Source organism: Hipposideros armiger, unplaced genomic scaffold (assembly GCF_001890085.2).
Source record: "Hipposideros armiger isolate ML-2016 unplaced genomic scaffold, ASM189008v1 scaffold_16, whole genome shotgun sequence".
Lineage (NCBI taxonomy): Eukaryota > Metazoa > Chordata > Mammalia > Chiroptera > Hipposideridae > Hipposideros > Hipposideros armiger.
The window spans coordinates 7770936-7787675 of record NW_017731366.1 but is presented as its reverse complement, the minus strand read 5'-3'; the positions used below and the strand labels follow the sequence as shown (position 1 = coordinate 7787675).

Sequence of the window (16740 nt, the reverse complement as noted above, 5' to 3'; positions counted from 1 at the left end):
TCTCTTTTTTCTACAGGTTGGTACTAAGAAGTGCCTTTCCTGACGTCTCTGCTGCTTGGAACCGCTTCTAGAGCAGTGTCTGCTTTTGCCTTGCTTGCTGCCAGCTAGACTGTGACGACAGCACATCCACCCTCCACCTCTAGCCCAGACACCCCCATTTCTACTTATAATCAAGAGAAAAGCTCTAAGTATCTGGCATTGCCCTAGGCTGCTTTAGTTTTAAGAGAAAAGTTTGCTGAAAAAGTAAGATATCTTCTGCCAGGAAATCAAGGAGGAAAAAAAAATCATTTTCTCGATTTTGCTCTAAACTGCTGCATCTGTCTATGCCAAACTAATCAATACCGATTGCACCACCAAACTCCATTGCAAATTCAGCTGCGAGGAGATTCCCTTTCAGACAACTTTGCTGAAAGCAGCTTGGAAAATCGGTGTCCAAGGGTCTGCCACGTTTTCATGCTTGCATTTTGGGCTCAAAATTGGCATTGGGAAGGGGTTACTGAGAGCACAAGGCTGATTCGAGGCCCTACTTTTAAACGGTCATCTGCTTAAGATCCTAGTATTTCTCTAAAAACCAAAACCTCTTTGAATTAACAGTTTCATGCTGTGAATTTCTAGTGGGAGATCTTTTCCTTGATATTGACAACACAATTTTCCATGTACTTTTAAAGCAGGGAGTGGGGGAAAAGTATTTTGAAGGGGACGTTTTCAGCATCATTTTACAGTTTTATCAGTTCAGCTTTTTTTTTTTTTTGGTTGCTTTTTTTTTGTGGGGGGTTGGGTTTGTTGGTTTCACTGAAAATTTTAACTACCTGTAAAATCTAAACATGGCTGTTAGTGTCACACCAATTCGGGACACAAAATGGCTAACACTGGAAGTATGTAGAGAGTTCCAAAGGGGGACTTGCTCACGGCCAGACACGGAATGTAAATTTGCACATCCTTCGAAAAGCTGCCAAGTTGAAAATGGACGCGTAATCGCCTGCTTTGATTCATTGAAAGTGAGTAAATATTATATTATTCTAAGGATATGCAATAATTGAATAAAGGGGTTATGAACGTAGAGTGCACCGAGTTTGGAGTTATGGGTTGCTTTGTTAATAGTTTAGTTATATGGTGTGTTCTTATTGCTGATGTTGGGGTGGGGGGACTTTATTGAGAAGCATTAGAACCAAGTCTGGCCCAACTTGTTTGTTATAAATAACTTATCAGCCCTCTAATGCTATGATTTTTTTTTTCTAGAGCAGAAAAGTGTCAGCATACATTTTATTTGGTAATAGTAAAGTCAGTGTCTGTCTGTAGGTATAGTAAATGTTGATAATGTGACTGTTAGCATATGCATACATTCTATACAAGGCCATGTCAATAGCTCAATGAAGATTATTTGATTTTGCGTGTTTCTAAAGGTGCTGTACTGTTGTAAAAGAATAGCAGATTTTAAATCATCTAAACTTGGATAGATATTTTGTATTAACACTTTGACATTATGGATTTCCTTTTGATTGTATGAGCATATTATTTTAAGGCTAGAAGCGCAATGCATTTTGTGGAAATTATAACTAGAAGTAAGGTTCTGGACTGCTGCTACAGTACTCTATCTGAGGCGTAAACTTTGCTGAATGTGAGTTTTATGAATAAGTAGACCCTATTAAGCACTATTATTAATGGGATTTTTTTTTAGCTTCTAAAATTCTAATATGAAGGAACTTGACAGTTTATTTTCTGTTAGATCCTGATTATTATTTTTTTATTTGTCACAGTGTCAGCCAGAAGTATTAAAAGATAGCTTTTGTGGGCACCATGATTCTAAAAGATTCGCTTTAGCATATACTGACATACAAAAATGTCATTGGATTTGTATTTCAGCTATCAAGTTTGAAAGTGGGTCTTTTATACAATAGCATACATGTCTTTATTTTGACATGATGCAAGATCAAGTCTAGAAATGTAAGATTCTTGGGTACACTAATTACTTGGTTTAATTTAATTGCATTTGAATACTAAAATGCCAATATAATTCACTCTTTGAAACTTTGAGACAGGGATCTCTATCATTTCTGCATCTATAGAGAAGTAAAAGTCTAATAGATCCATTTTGTGTTTTGAAAAAATGTAGTGCTATAATAATAATGCTTTCTTTAATAACATATGGGTGAGTTAGCTGAAATAGTTAACTCCTGAGTTGGCTCCTAACTCACTCCGATGTTATGAGTTAAGTTGGGAGTTAACTATTGCAGTTAATTGCTCCTTGGTCCAGACTGGGGTGCTCACTTTGCTAAAGTTTTCTCCAAACATTCAAGGATATTATCTTCACAGTAGGATAAAAAAAAAAAAGGAGGGAGTAACAAGAACAAAGATACCTTATAATGTTAGATTATTCTTAATGTCATAGTTCTAAAGATCAGTGAGCAAAAGTTGTACATTATCACTGAGCCTTTTTCTTTCTTTTCTTTGAAGGCATCAACGAAGAGCACAGTGGTTGTACCTTTTTGAATGTGTATTCCTAAATTCACACTGACTGAATTTGGTCCTAATTAGAGACTGGGGCCCATAAAATGAGGGGCAAAGGGCTAATTACACTTGTCGGTAAACAGCTGGGTCCATAAGTAACCCCATTTTGACCCAATTACTAGTAAATCCAATTTTTAAATCCTACAGACAGTGAATGGTGCACCCGTAGCAAAATGAAGGACATTTAAGTCGGCTGTGACATTGAGTGGTTTCACAGAAGTCTTGCCTCCACAGCAATTGGAAACATTGTAAAACATTAAAATTCAGTTGCTATTTTTCCATCTCAAAATATTTTGTTAGTCACTGCTCACTTGTGGCCACAGAACAGTCCCCCTTTGAGTAAAGAAGCAGCACTGCTTAATGACATGCTGTGTGGTTAACAAGATTCAACTGCCACATCAAAGACTTTTTTTTTAATAACATAATTTGAAGATTTTTAAATTTTACTTAAGAAATGAACTCATTATCACAGCTAACCATTGCAAACTTCGTCCTTATTCTCTAAGAGAAACTGCAATTTAATTTATAGTCTAAAACTTGGTAAAATTTGATTTGAATAAGAGGAAAAAGAAACAAATGTATTTATGATGAAGCTTCATTCCCAGAGCAATAGCTCCTTAAATATGAGAGAAATAACTGTTAAGAAGTAATTAAAACAATTTTTAATATGTAATTAGGTACATATGTTTCAAAACACCAAGTTTTTTATATATATATATATATATCTAAGTAACACGTGTGATTCTTAATACAGTCTTTAGAATCCTACCTTTTATACAGTAGTCTTCCTGTGTTCAGTTTTGTAGCTAAAATAGATCAAAAACGTATTTTGAAACAGTTAAAGTAACTCTGTGACTCATGCTTGAAGTTCTGAAATTTGGGAGCATTATGAGGTTTCCATGCCAGTAACTGCTAGATCATTTGTATTGTCTCAGAGAGTAAACGGAAGAATTTAGAAAACTTGTAATATCCTGACTTCTTTAATAAAATGTGTTCTGTGTATTGCTACAATCCATAGTCCAGCCTTTTCTGAGTTCTTGAGCCATGAGATGGAGGTAGCCTGTGTAATCTACTATTTTTAGCAAGTTAGGAAAGCAAACCAAATACTCTCTGAGAGGACCCTGTGAAATGGCTGTACCCTTCAGCTGTGCTGTTTCAGACTTTGGCCAGGCTCCCAGGTGACTTACGTTTATAGCAGACTTCTACTTAGAAGAGGAGAATTCATTTCATTAAAAACAGAAGTTGCACAGCTCAAGTAAGCAGTTATGTAAAAGAAATCAATTGGCATATTACTAAAGGTAGTAGGAAGAAAATTAGCTGATAGTATTTTAGTTGCATACTGGTGATTTTAAAGTTTAAATAATGAACTCAGATTAAATTTACTACATGAAAACAGATTTCTGTATTACAATAAATGTGTCATTAATAAAATAAGAATACATGATAATGAGAAAAAAATATACATTAAGTATACTGAAAATAGAAATGATAACAATAAGAGCAAAAGCTGTAATGTGTACTAGTTTATAAAATAATATTTTAAGCACTTCATTTTTCTTGATTTTGCTTTTACACTTTTAAGTCTTTTACAAGTCTAAGAGTATATTCAAATTGAGAATTAAATTGATTATAAACTATAGATTGGAATTTTTTAGTTACTTCAGAAATCCTGAACATTTGAAGAGGTACATTATTTTATGCTCGAGAGGATTTTTTTCTTAAGGCTTGTAAAAGGAATAACAAAATACCAAAACAAAAATTACAAGAAAAATATCAACACTGCAAAATAAAATATAGAATATTATATATTAGAAATGAATGTCAAATTACCAATCAGTAATAATCTCAATTACTAAAATTTAGGTAGTAGATGTAAAGTAACATACAGAAAGTATTCAATGTGATGCCACATTATTAAATAAAAGGCTTTCACTCTATGATCAACAGAAATAGACTATTGCTTATTGATTCTTCTTTTTCAAATACCCATGCATTTTTCAGGTACTGGTGGTGGGAGGCTATAACCATTATGTTTATTACCTATTTTCCAAAAATCTAGCAAAACTCTTTTATCTTTGAAAACCGAAGTCTCTTGTTCTCTTAATCAAATTAGGCAACTTTAACATAATTAAGCATTCATTTCACTATTATACATGTTTGTGTATATAGATAGCACAGCTGATCAAATTTATTATGGACGCATCAGAGATCAGATTCCACTGCAAAGGGACATGGAATCAAGGGCACATGGAGTGAACATCTTTTAAAGTGAACCTGAAGACCTTGCAGAATATAGGAAGTACAGAAAGCAGCTATTAGAAAACCCAAATAAGTAAACATCCAGGTAAATAAACAGCTAGAAAACTCAAAGTCAGGAAGGCAAATCAAGTCTCTAGATGGTCACAGAGGAATAGACTAGCATAACTGGACATTAGAAAGTGGTCCTGAAGGTCTTTACTGTTAAATTTTATAAGATCCTTCATTGTTAGCTCAGTATATCTTCAATGTAGCAATTGCCTTTTGCGCTGTGCTTTTTAAATCCCCAGGGTAGTCTTTTCATTCTATCTTTTAAACGGGGTTAACTGAGAATCCTGGCAAAGTACCTGCATGTTGCATACTAAACGTCCAATTTTCAATTATAACTTTTACCTAGTAGGCTCCTAATTGGAATAACTTTTACCAGTTTTGTTGTTACTGTTTTTTTATTTTTATTTTTTGCTAATGGCATCTCCTATGTGATATTAAAAACTTTGACAAATTATTATGTATAGGTGCACATTGAATGTGCCTTTCAGTGACAGGTTGACACAGGACTTATTTAATTTCCTCCTAATGACTTAGGAGCTGAACTAACTGTAAGGCCTAACTTATCTAGCAGTATGGATCGTGTAAAAGTTCCAGTTGTGATTCCCTAAGCAGAAACTTAACAACTTTGTAAAGAATTCCCTGTGAATGTGCTGTGATGTCATCAACTGTGACATGAACCTTTCTTTAATGAACTTCTTAGTAGCTGTAGCTGCTTTGGTAATACAGCTTTAGTCATGTACCTATTTATAGTTGTATAGTTAGCAGGTTTTTAGAAAAAATATTTTTAAATGAGTACAGATTTTTAAAGTTTTGGACAAATTGCAAGCCATGTTTTGAATCATGCTACCTAAGGCACCAATTCTGGAACTAGTTAATTTGTTTTCTTCCATAAGATTTTGGTACACTGCTTCCCTTTTTATTTTTCTCATTCAACCTTGCTTCTACTTGTGCATGTGACAGACTAAAAACAATTTAAACCTAAGGCAATGTGGCACTTAGAATTGAGTTCAAACTAGAATTGTAACTCATACTTCTACATGTATACAAAATTCTGATTCCATGAATAGCCTCCAAACAGTTCCATGTACAAAAAGCTGTTACTGACTTGAAAGAGCCCATGCAGCATGGGGTGAATCTTCTGTTCAGGAAGTGTGTAACATATGCCCAGTTCACGCGAGAGGTGAGAAATTGAATGTTTCCTAAACCCAGCCAAGACACCTAGGGACCTAGCTTGGGAGGCTTGTCCTGTCATTTTCCTTGCCAAGGGTAAGTAGAGGATTTCAGCCATCAGGGTCGCTAATCCGTTAACCTTTCATGCTGAGCAGTGTCTCAGGCCTTCCTACAGACTTAAGACTTTTCTTACAAAGAGATCCTACTGAGGAAATTTTGAGGTGTTTTTTTTTTTCTTTTTTTAAACGGTAGCAGGAACACATTCCATGCTTTTAGATAGGGGAGTGATTTTCTACATTAACAAGTAAAAAATTATGACACTCAGTGGAAGTGGATAACTAAGCAGGTCCAATGATAGTTATTAATATATAGGAACTTCACTCAAAGCCAACTGGAAAGGCTCGTTAGAAATACTTAATTGTTTGAAGTATAATAGATTATTAGAATAGTGATTTCTCTGTGAATTTCACTATAAACGGGTAATTTTAGTGAGGGCTTTATTCTAATATTTATAATAAGCAGCTACAGAGTTTTTATGTAATACTATGTTTCTTATATGAATAACATCAAATGTGCATCACCTACCGTATTATTCATACTCTCTTGACACATTTTTGAAAGATTTTTACTTTGAGATAAGGTTTGATTCGTTAAGATAAAAATTTCCATATTATGCCGTGAAAAATACTGATAATTATAACCCTCTTTGTATTATAATTTGATTGAAAGGCTGTCATCTCCTGCATACCTTTTGGCCTTGGCCATCTCTGACCTCTGTTCTTGTATTTTATCTCTGAGTTCTTTCCAGCTCCCTAATGGTCCAGCTTCCTAACTGTTGGTATTTTCTCTCAAACACAAAAATGATTGAGGCAGTTTGTATTTAAGGAATTACATTCATCATTGAGTAACAGAAACAGCTTCCCTCCCTAGCATGTGGCATAAACAAATTAAAGGTTTCTATTCCAGTCACTTGTCCAAACCTATATGATTCCACAGCCATTAGAACATAGGTTTCTTCACCCTTAGTTCCTGAGGATCACATGGCTTTCAACCTTAGGATTGTTTCAGAATTGCAAGATGGCCACTGTAGCGCCAGACATCATATCTGCAATTCTAGGAGTCAGGAAGGGGTAGGGGCAAAAGAGACCACAGCCCAGCCCACTTAGGCTCCTTTTAATAAACGTCCTTTAAACGTCACCCAGTGATTATCCCTAGTCTCTCATTGGCTGCTTTTGGCAGCAAGGAAAGCTGGGAATTGTAGTCTTTAAACTGTTGCTTGGATTAATCAGGCCCCTGGTCGGCGAGGTAGAAGAGGACAGTGGATTTTCAGGAGGGTAGTCACTGGTATGGAAGAGTAAGAGAGATTTTTTACCCCCAAAAAACTTCCAGAATTAAGTAACTTTACCTGAAAAACACCTGGGTATGGGGGTAATTGAGGGGAGACCACTGCTGAAGAGAAACATATCTCCTTATCTTGGCAAAACTGGCATCACTTCTGATCTTGTTTACCAGAGTTGTCTTCCTTTTTTTCTTTCAAATTATGATATATTTAGTCAATAAAACCTGGCATATCACAGATGGATTGATTTTTACTTATATAGAAAAAGAAAATTGCTTCATTTTTACATTTTTCTTATTGCCAGCACATATTTATATACACAGTTACATATTTACAACTAGAATATAACAGGAATGCATGTCATAAAAACAGGTCTCAAATGATTTCATTTGACACAAGAATCTATAGTTACCCTGATAGCTATTTCTGCTTCTTCCACAAATATACTTCTTTTTTTTATTCCTTCTGTATGAAGTAAAATAAAATGAGTTAATATTTATTGAAAATTACTGTATGCTGGTCAATATTTTCAGCATTTTTATTATTATTTTTTGATAGTATTTAATCCTCACAAAAACTATTTGAGAGCTTATATTTCACAGATGGTACAGAGAAGTTAGGTGAAACTCACACACAGGGTCACTTCAGCCAGTAAAATGTGAACTTCAAACCTGGTAAGCTGATTTCATAGCCTGCATTTCTACCCAGTTTCCTATAAAAACATTGCTTCTTAATTTACACATCCATGTCCTAAGGATTCAACAGTGCTTAAGAATAAAAATGAACACTTAAGACAAATTTGCGGCACGGCACCTACAACAGTAAATACTCAGAAGTAATTATATTTTAATTCAATATATGAATCAGCAAGTGAACACAAGATAGCAGCAAGCACACTGCCACCAACCTTCAAAAATTATATATCTGTCCTAAATATATGGCTAAATAGTAAAAATGTTATAAATTAATCATCTTAAATAAGTAATCACTGTATAAACTATATAGATGCCTCCCCATGTGTATATATAAAAAGGCATATTCCAAAGTTTTAATTGTTTAGAAAGCATTTGCCTGCAGAAGCAATGTGGTTAAGTCATCAGGCCAACCCTAGGAAGCCAAAGTAACGCATAGGATGCTTGAGTTATAGTCCTGTACAAATAGTACCCTGGAAACTCTGGTGATTAATTGAACCCAGGAGGCTCCACAGAAGCATTATGAAGAACATCTTATCATAAATCTTAAGGACTACTAGCGTCACAGACCCTAACTGCTTTTGTCAAACTGTTTCTATGGAAAAGACATAGTTCAAGTTTCAGTTTCGGGCTCCAGAAATTCACCTTGGCCTCGTGCAGAGGAAATGGCCTTTCCCAAACTGCTGGAACACTTTCTGAAAGACAGTGCACAAGCTTTCCCAGCTCCAAGTTTGGGCTGCTTCTGTTCCCTGGTCCCTTTCAACAGGGCAGTGGCTCAGAATTAATAGTTACTAAAGACAGGGTAGGGGGTGAGGGGGTGCAGTTCAAAGCTTTCCCAGAGTGGGAAGACTTCTTTGTCAATATGCCTTCCAAGTAACCTCCTTTCTTTTCTTCTTGAGGATGCAACCTACTTCCTTTTTGAATGTACAGCTTGTTGGTCCTAAGTCTGGCCCACTGTGGAACTTAATATTCATGAACAGTTTCTCCCATTCTCTTTACTTTCTGAAATTTTCAAGTGTAACTTGTTTTGATACTGTTGCTTTCTAATTAGTAGTAGCAATGGGGAAAATAGGTGGATAGTGAAAATACCAAACTAAAAAAAATTTTTTTTCTGGCCACTTTATTTATTTATCTATTTATTTAAAGATTTTATTGGGGAACTAGGGGAGGGGAATAGACAAGTTGCTGTCCTTTTGTTCTTCAGTCTAGTTGTGGAGGACGTCGCTTCACTGGCCCATGTTGGTATTATCATTGCGCTCTTCCTGGCTGAGGCAGATCAGTCGCCGGCCATTGGACTGCCGCTCACGGTGGCTGCTGGCCGCTCACATCTGCTGCCGGCTGCTCACGCTGGCTGCTGGCCACTCACAGTAGCCCACTGCAGCCCCACTGCAGCCCCACTGCAGCCTACGCCATCGCCGGTGACTCACGGCATTCCAGCTCCAGGCCGAGCTGTGTTCACCATGTTAGCTGTAGAGGTGCAGCGTCACTGGCCCTGATGTGGGATTTGAACTGGGGCCCTGCTGCTCAGAGCTGGTGTCCCAAGCCAACTCTTAACCAATGCACCGCTCGGCCGGCCCTTTTCTGGCCATTTTATCACAGGATGTATGTAATCAAGGGATCAGCCATACAGAACCAGATGTGAGAAGGATGTTCAGGAGGCGATAGGAGATGGGGATTTCACAATTCAGAGTATAACTTAAATGCTTTCTATCTCTAACTTTGAGAAGGCAGATATTAAAAACGCAGTCCTCAGGGGCTAATTGCTAATAGGGAGAGCAGTGTGTTGGGTGGTGGAGGTGGAGTTCGGAGAGGGAACTTCTCAGCAGCATTCGGAGGGTCAGTGGAAGAGGAACCTAAGGAAGAGAGTAGAAATGTCACTGGTGGTTTATCTTTCCTTTTTTCCCTCCCTTCCCTCTCAAAACTACTAATTCTGAGACCACAAGTGGGAAGAGAAGAACTGAAGGGAATCCCCAATAAGAGCGTTGCCGTACTTATAGGCCACCAGACTAAGGCAGATGTTCCGGGATCATCATTGGTTTGTTGGAAACCACCTATATTTTAACCATAGTTCCTAGTTTCAGGCTCGGGAGCATAATTTTGAAGCTATCTTGACTTACTCAGCAATATTTGTATGTATTTTAATTTTTGTCAATGTTAGGTTGAGACTCACTAATTATTGAGATCCAACACCCTGTGGTCTCAAGACCTCATGTGACACCAGGTATCTGAAGTTAGAATTTATCTCTTTGCATACAATTCAGACTTAGTGTATAAACTTCTAGATTTCAGAATCACTTATGCGTAAGTCCAGGCTCTTCTCAAATAAGGCAGGAAGCATCTGTGTTAATAGTTGACAGTAAATGACACAAAGCAAAACATGGAAAATTAAGGTTAGAAAAGCTGGGAAGCTTTTCTATCATTTTCAATTTTCTTCACAAGCATGGACATAATCAGTGTTTAGGATCTGCTTGTGATGGATAAATTATATCTGTAATTCATTCTTTTCCGTGCTACTGCATTCAGACGATAATTTGCTTTCAGATATCTTTGCTCATCTAATATTCTAAAATCATTCATAGACTTAAAATAAGTCTAGTAACATTTCCCAATCCCTAGAAGCCTTTATAACTAAACAATGTTAGTTTACCAAATGAGCCAAATTAAAAAATAAAAAGTTTTAGAGACAAACAGAGCCAAATTTATCATGCCTGAAATAAGATTCCTTTTTGGTAGATGATATTGCTTCTCATAAAATAATTCTCCTTTAAGGGAAGCAACCAAGAAATGAACCATGAAGGAAGAAATAACTAAAGAATTCATTATTTATATAAAAAGTTCTGTTAAGAAAGATCTGCATTCTGAATGACCTGTCTTTCTTCACATTATCTCATATATTTTCATGGCTAAGTGGAAACTCATGAAATCTAAATCTAGCCATGAGAAAAGATTATCGTCATAATTTTATTTATTGAACTTTTTTTTCACTATTATGAACTTTTTACTCCCAGACATTGTCTTTCATGAATCATAGGGGAGTAATAAATTGAAAACAAATGTCCACATAAGAAAATCCAATATATTATAAAAACCCAAAACAAAACTCAAACACAGATGAATTAAAGAATCGTTATCCATACCACAGAAGAGTCATTTACATGGCAGGTTTTTGCATGGTGGAATCAATTTAAGTGGCTCCCCCAAAACCTTTAAATTATGATTAGCATACAGTACATTAACATGTAATGTATGTATAATGGGTTAAGTATGCATAGTGAGAAATGTAAAATTATTTGGTTATTTATTTTTTTAGAATCTTTATTAGCTGCTTTTGTCTTCTGTATTTCCCATTAAGGATGAGTAATACTAGAGGCAAGCTTTTCACCAGAAACAGGTACTTTTATACTGAAGATTTAAGAAGGTGAAGAAATCGCCAACCAAAATATACAGAAGGTTACAAAAAAATGTATGCACATTTTAAGAAAGGAGAACTGTATTAAAATTGTAATACTCAATATATACCAAGAACAAAAGATGAATCCGTCACGTTTGACTCTGCAATTTAAAAGAGGTGCTCAGAGTGGTTACCATCAGCATCCAGACACTTCTAATTACGGAGAACTACTGCTTGAGCAACACTGACCAAAGTGTCCACTTCTATACATTTTTTTTGGCTCCCCTGGTGTGCCACTTTACATCTCAAGTAAAGGAAAATAATCCGTTCTTCCTCCCCTTTTCATCACTTATACCAGATACTGTGATGGGCAGTCCTGCTGCAGGGTGAATAACACACAGAACCCCTGCCTTTGGGTATTGATAGACTAGTGGTTCCTATAAGCTTTCAAGCTTCTGAGAAGTACAATTAAGATTATAATGATCATAGAATAATAAAACCTAGTTTTACCCCTCCTGTTCTTCAATTTTATAATATCTCAGGTAGAGCACAGATTTGCCTGTGTAAAACTCATGTATGCTTCCAATGTCCTCATATATGTCTGAGAGGTTTGCTTGGAAAAGCATTGGAATCAATCCTGTAGTCAGTACAGGAGGAGCAGATGAACTTGAGCTCTAGTTATGTGTTCAGAGAGAGAAACTGCGTGTTTGTGTTAGTCAGAATGGGGTTACCACTAATTTTGACATGGTAAGAGATTTATACCAGACCCGTTATCATGTTCCATAATTTAGTAAGATAAACCTGAGTCAGATTGATTTGTTAGGTAACACATGTAGAAGTGGTTAGTATTCCTCCCCTGATTGGATCAGCATCTATTGATTATATAACATGAAGAGGCTCAGCATGATAATTAAGCCAGGATGTAGTTGAACTAGGATTCATTACAAGGCAGCCCATCTTCAGAGCCTATGATTTCAGTCTTCACTCTAAGTTTAATTTGTGGAAGGTAGCAATATCATGAAACACTATGCAGTGGTCTTACGCAAACAGAAATACAGTGTTAATAATTATTAGTGAGTCTACCTAGGAGGGTGATGGACATACTTAGGCAAGTATTTGTTGAATCACTGTAGATGCCTGAGTTTAAGACCACTGTTATTTTAAAAACATGCTAATTTATACTGTTTTCTTAATTCAGAAAACCTCAAGAATTATTGAATAATTATATCCCTGAATAATTATTAATATTTTTTTCATTTAATATGGGAAATATACGGTGCATTTTTAACTAGAAGTCTAATGTAGAGATTCTAAACCTTAGGTCAAGAAGGATTTTAAGTCATGCAAACAAAAACTCATAGTCACAGACAACAGTTTAGTGTGTCCTAGAGGGCAAGGGAATGACGAGAAAGAGAAGAGAGTAAACGGGTCAAATATGTGGTGATAGAAGGAGATTTGACTTTGGGTGGTGAACACACAATGCAATATACGAATGAGGTATTATAGAATTGTGCATTTGAAACCTGTGTAATTTTACTAACCAATGTCACCCTAACAAATTTAATAAAAAAATAAAAAGACTAAATCCTTTAAAAAAAAAAAAGTCATGTCAGACTGGAAACAGTATAGCAAATCAGAATAGGCTGTCCTGGGAAAGAAAACAAACAAGAGTTTCAGGATTCCAAGACAAAGCTTGGAAGTGAAGTAAAGGGCACCAGATAAGGAGGTTTTCATTTCTTAAATATCCTTTTTTTTTTTGTATTAAATAGAATATCCTTTCTTATTCAAGGAAGTAGTATAATTCATGTTTTTCTAATGCGTAGAACCATGAGACATTATTTTGTAAGAGCTTGAGATTTTGTTCTTTTTATCTCATGAGTTTTACTGGGTATTTATAATAATATTGGAAACAAACACAGATATGCTTACAAATCTTCGTAAGTTATACTATATGAAATTAAACCTAGATGAAACTATTCATGTACCTCTTTGACATTGACTCATATTATGTCTTCCTATCATATGTCACACCTATGTATTTATGATAACTATTAATATTACATTTCAAAAATTAACTAGGAATAAATCTTTAGAAGTTCATTTTAATTCTTTGTATATTTGTTTAGTATTTATAAATAATGCTGAAATATTAAGATCCAGTAAAAGGAAATTTTTTCACATGAATAATTTTAATGATGTATTTTAAAGTACCTCACATCATTCTTTTCAAGACATTTACATTATGTGTAATTAAAATAAATATGACTATAAGAATCACTGATTGCATTTTGTTCAGGATATGGCAAAAAGAGCATGTTTGCTCTCAGAAAAACATGAATTTAACATTGTGAAATTCCTGGGCTTACTGGGTATTTAGTAAATATTAGTTTAAATTGTAATCCTGGACTGTTAAAGAGATGTTTCTCGAATATTAGTGTTCATTATATGATTTAAAATGCTTCTCATAGAGCAATTCATTTGGATGAATAACAAAAAGGAAAAGAAAACCTTTAACATCAATAGCTAGTGTTGCAAAGATCCTTTCCTTAAATGATTAGAAACTCAATGCCTTTTGAAAGGCCTTTTCTTGCATTTGATTATATCAGTTTAGTCAAATAGCCAGTTAGAAATATTTTTAACAAAACTGATTGCCTTTGATATATAAATTCAGACTCAGTTTACAAGTCAAACTTATGTCTGGAACCAAATTGATCACAGGGAAAAGTGAGCAGTATTCCTTGTCCTTTGATTTTAATTTCTTTGAACATTTTCTTCATTAGTTTGCTTTAGTTTTACTTTTTTTGGAGGAGGTGTTCTCTGAGTATCTAGGTTGGCCTCTATACCCTTTTCCTTGGGAGGACATTTGAAATAAATATTTTATAGCAAATAAACATGAGTGCCAGGAATAATGAGAATGGGGCCATTGGTGGTTTTCATAGTCCCAATACTGCCTTGAAATTTTTAATCAAAGCAGGATCTTCAGAATAATTGCAAAAAGCCATATGCAAAAATGTGTAAGTACATCACTTTTTTATGGCAAAGAGTAAGACCTGGTTAAGTGCCCAGACCACGAATTCAGCTGGATGTGTGTTTGGTTCCATCAGTCACTTCCTAGTAACTTTGTGCCAGTTACTTTACCTCTCCGAGTCTCAGCCTCCTTCTCTACAGTATGAGATGAATAATACTGCTTTGCAGGTTTGTGAGGTTCAGTGAGATCAGTTATATAATAGCAGTCCCTTCATGCAGTGTCTCACTCTGTGTCAATACTGCGGAAACGGTAGCTGCTAGTGCTCTGGTCTGAATGCTAGCATTCAGTCTGAGTTATCTTTCCCCGTACAAGAGGATCCTTACCTTATGCCAGAATAAATGTCATGTCCATTTGAAGATGGTACATGTCAGTTTGAAGATATCTATGTGTGACTTCATTAAAAACAATTAAAGATGACTTTTTTCTGGAATGTGTATAAATGTGCATTATCACATACCGGCTTATTTATTTACCTGTTATCAAGGGAAAATACCCCTTCACCTCTTAACGTGTATACCACTTGACGTTAAGCTCGTTGGGCTAGTTTTACTAAAATAATTCAGTATTCATGTCATTGTCTGTACCTGAAAACTCATTTTATAAATACAGTTATCCACGAATGAAAAAGTGATCGTAACCACCTGTTCCAACTTTAATTTCATTTAAAACTAATGCCTCTTTAGCTCTATACTAGTCTAAAATAATTCACATTTGATGTCAACTACTGTATTATTACATAGCACTATAAAATATAAATATATTATTTATATAAGTGTTTTCCTAAAAGTCTCACCTAAGAGTTTTTTCAAAAATAAAATTGGCATTTATTCACTAAAGTACCTGCACAGAATAGAAGGTTAAATGTTAAAGCTCATTTTTTCACGGTTGGCATTATCCCTACTTTGTTCTTTTTGTACCTGTGTAAACTTACTTGGTGAAATATCTACCATTCCCTCCAAGCTGTGATGAAGCATCCAAGTCCACGATAGTCTATGTGTCACATTGTTTCCCCACTGTCGCTATTACTCAGAATTGAAAGGGATCCAATTTGAGCCCAGTAAAGTGGTCTCTTTTGCTAGATATTTAGAACTAGATATTTAAAGGTGTCGGCCTAATTCACAAGTTTTAGACCTTTGATTTTGGTTAGAAATCGGAGAGAATATACTTCTTTCAGTGAGTGGGGAGGAAAAACCCGATCCCCCATTTTATTGGTCCTTCAGGAATAATGTAGCGTAGTAAGTTCTGTGGCCTGCTGGGCGCTTTCCTTTGTAGTTGTGTGTAAATGTGGTTATATTCTAATTTTGAATATGAGTTGTGCATTTACTGTTTGACTTACTGTGTCTTGCTACTGCCTTCCTGTTAGGACTATTGATTATTGCCCTTTCCATTCTGCTGTGCATTGATTTAGTGTGTGGCAAGGAGTTAATTGTATTACTTGATGTCGAAGGGGGATCAACTATGTGTTCGAAGGAGATACTTATAGCCTGTTTAATTGAGTTGGCTCTTTAGGCTTTCAACATGTTGAGAAACAATTAGGAGAGAGTACACGAGGACCTCTGAGGGTAGAGAACATAGTATTTGTTTTCAGAATATTGGAAGATGCCAAAAATTGTGCAGTAAGGTCTTCCTGGAATTAAATGGTCAATTGACATTTAGTTAGCAGATGTGTAAAACTTGGGATTTCCGCCCCCATATTTTTCTTTTAAAAATCAAAGTAGGTAGCACCTTTAAATGCTTGCTTTTCTGAGAAAATTCACTTGTCTTTAAGAATAGTTTCACAGAGAAACTTCCTATTATTGGATGTAAGTAGAAATAGCAAGTAAGTGTATATGTGTCTGTGGGTGCTCACGTGTTGGGATTGCAGACATAGAAAATTAAGCTAAATGATTAAGCTAGGAATCAAGTGAGTTCTTATTTATCTACTCCTGTTTTGTTTCCTGTTTCATAGTTAAAATTGTTTTTCATGTAAATTATAACATTTAAGGTAAGGCTTTTCTTTGACATTGTTTGAATTTTCCAAACTTTAGACAATTCATACTTAATGTAAAAAAATTGACCTTCAGAATGAGATCATGGTACCATGGTCCTCTAATGAATGTTACCTTTTGTTTTAGCAGTTCAGTTGGCTCTAAGCCATGGAAAAGTTTTTATTTCCCATCAGCTCCAAGGTGGGAGCCAAACCAAAGTTAAAGAAACATTTTCCAGCAGACAAGTTTCTACAGATAATATCAACAAAGAGCATGCACTCATGTGTTCTCTCCCCCCCCTTTCTCTCTCTCTCTCTCTCTCTCTCTCTCTCTCTCTC

General features: G+C 35.5%; 1 protein-coding gene across 20 annotated transcripts in view; it reads left to right on the top strand.

The window, feature by feature from the left end:
* The window catches only part of MBNL1 (muscleblind like splicing regulator 1), a 190179-nt gene that overhangs the window by 49723 nt on the left and 123716 nt on the right, over positions 1 to 16740 (top strand). For 16 of the 20 annotated variants that reach the window (XR_002122246.1, XM_019627420.1, XM_019627412.1 and 13 more), the window contains one exon: positions 17 to 998. The exons of the other annotated variants lie outside the window; for them this stretch is intronic. Coding sequence is in view for 15 of the 16 variants with exons in the window: in XM_019627420.1 (XP_019482965.1) it covers positions 825 to 998 (174 nt within the window). In the remaining variant the exon portion in view is untranslated. The remainder of the gene's footprint in view (positions 1 to 16; positions 999 to 16740) is intronic. 20 annotated transcript variants of the gene reach the window in all.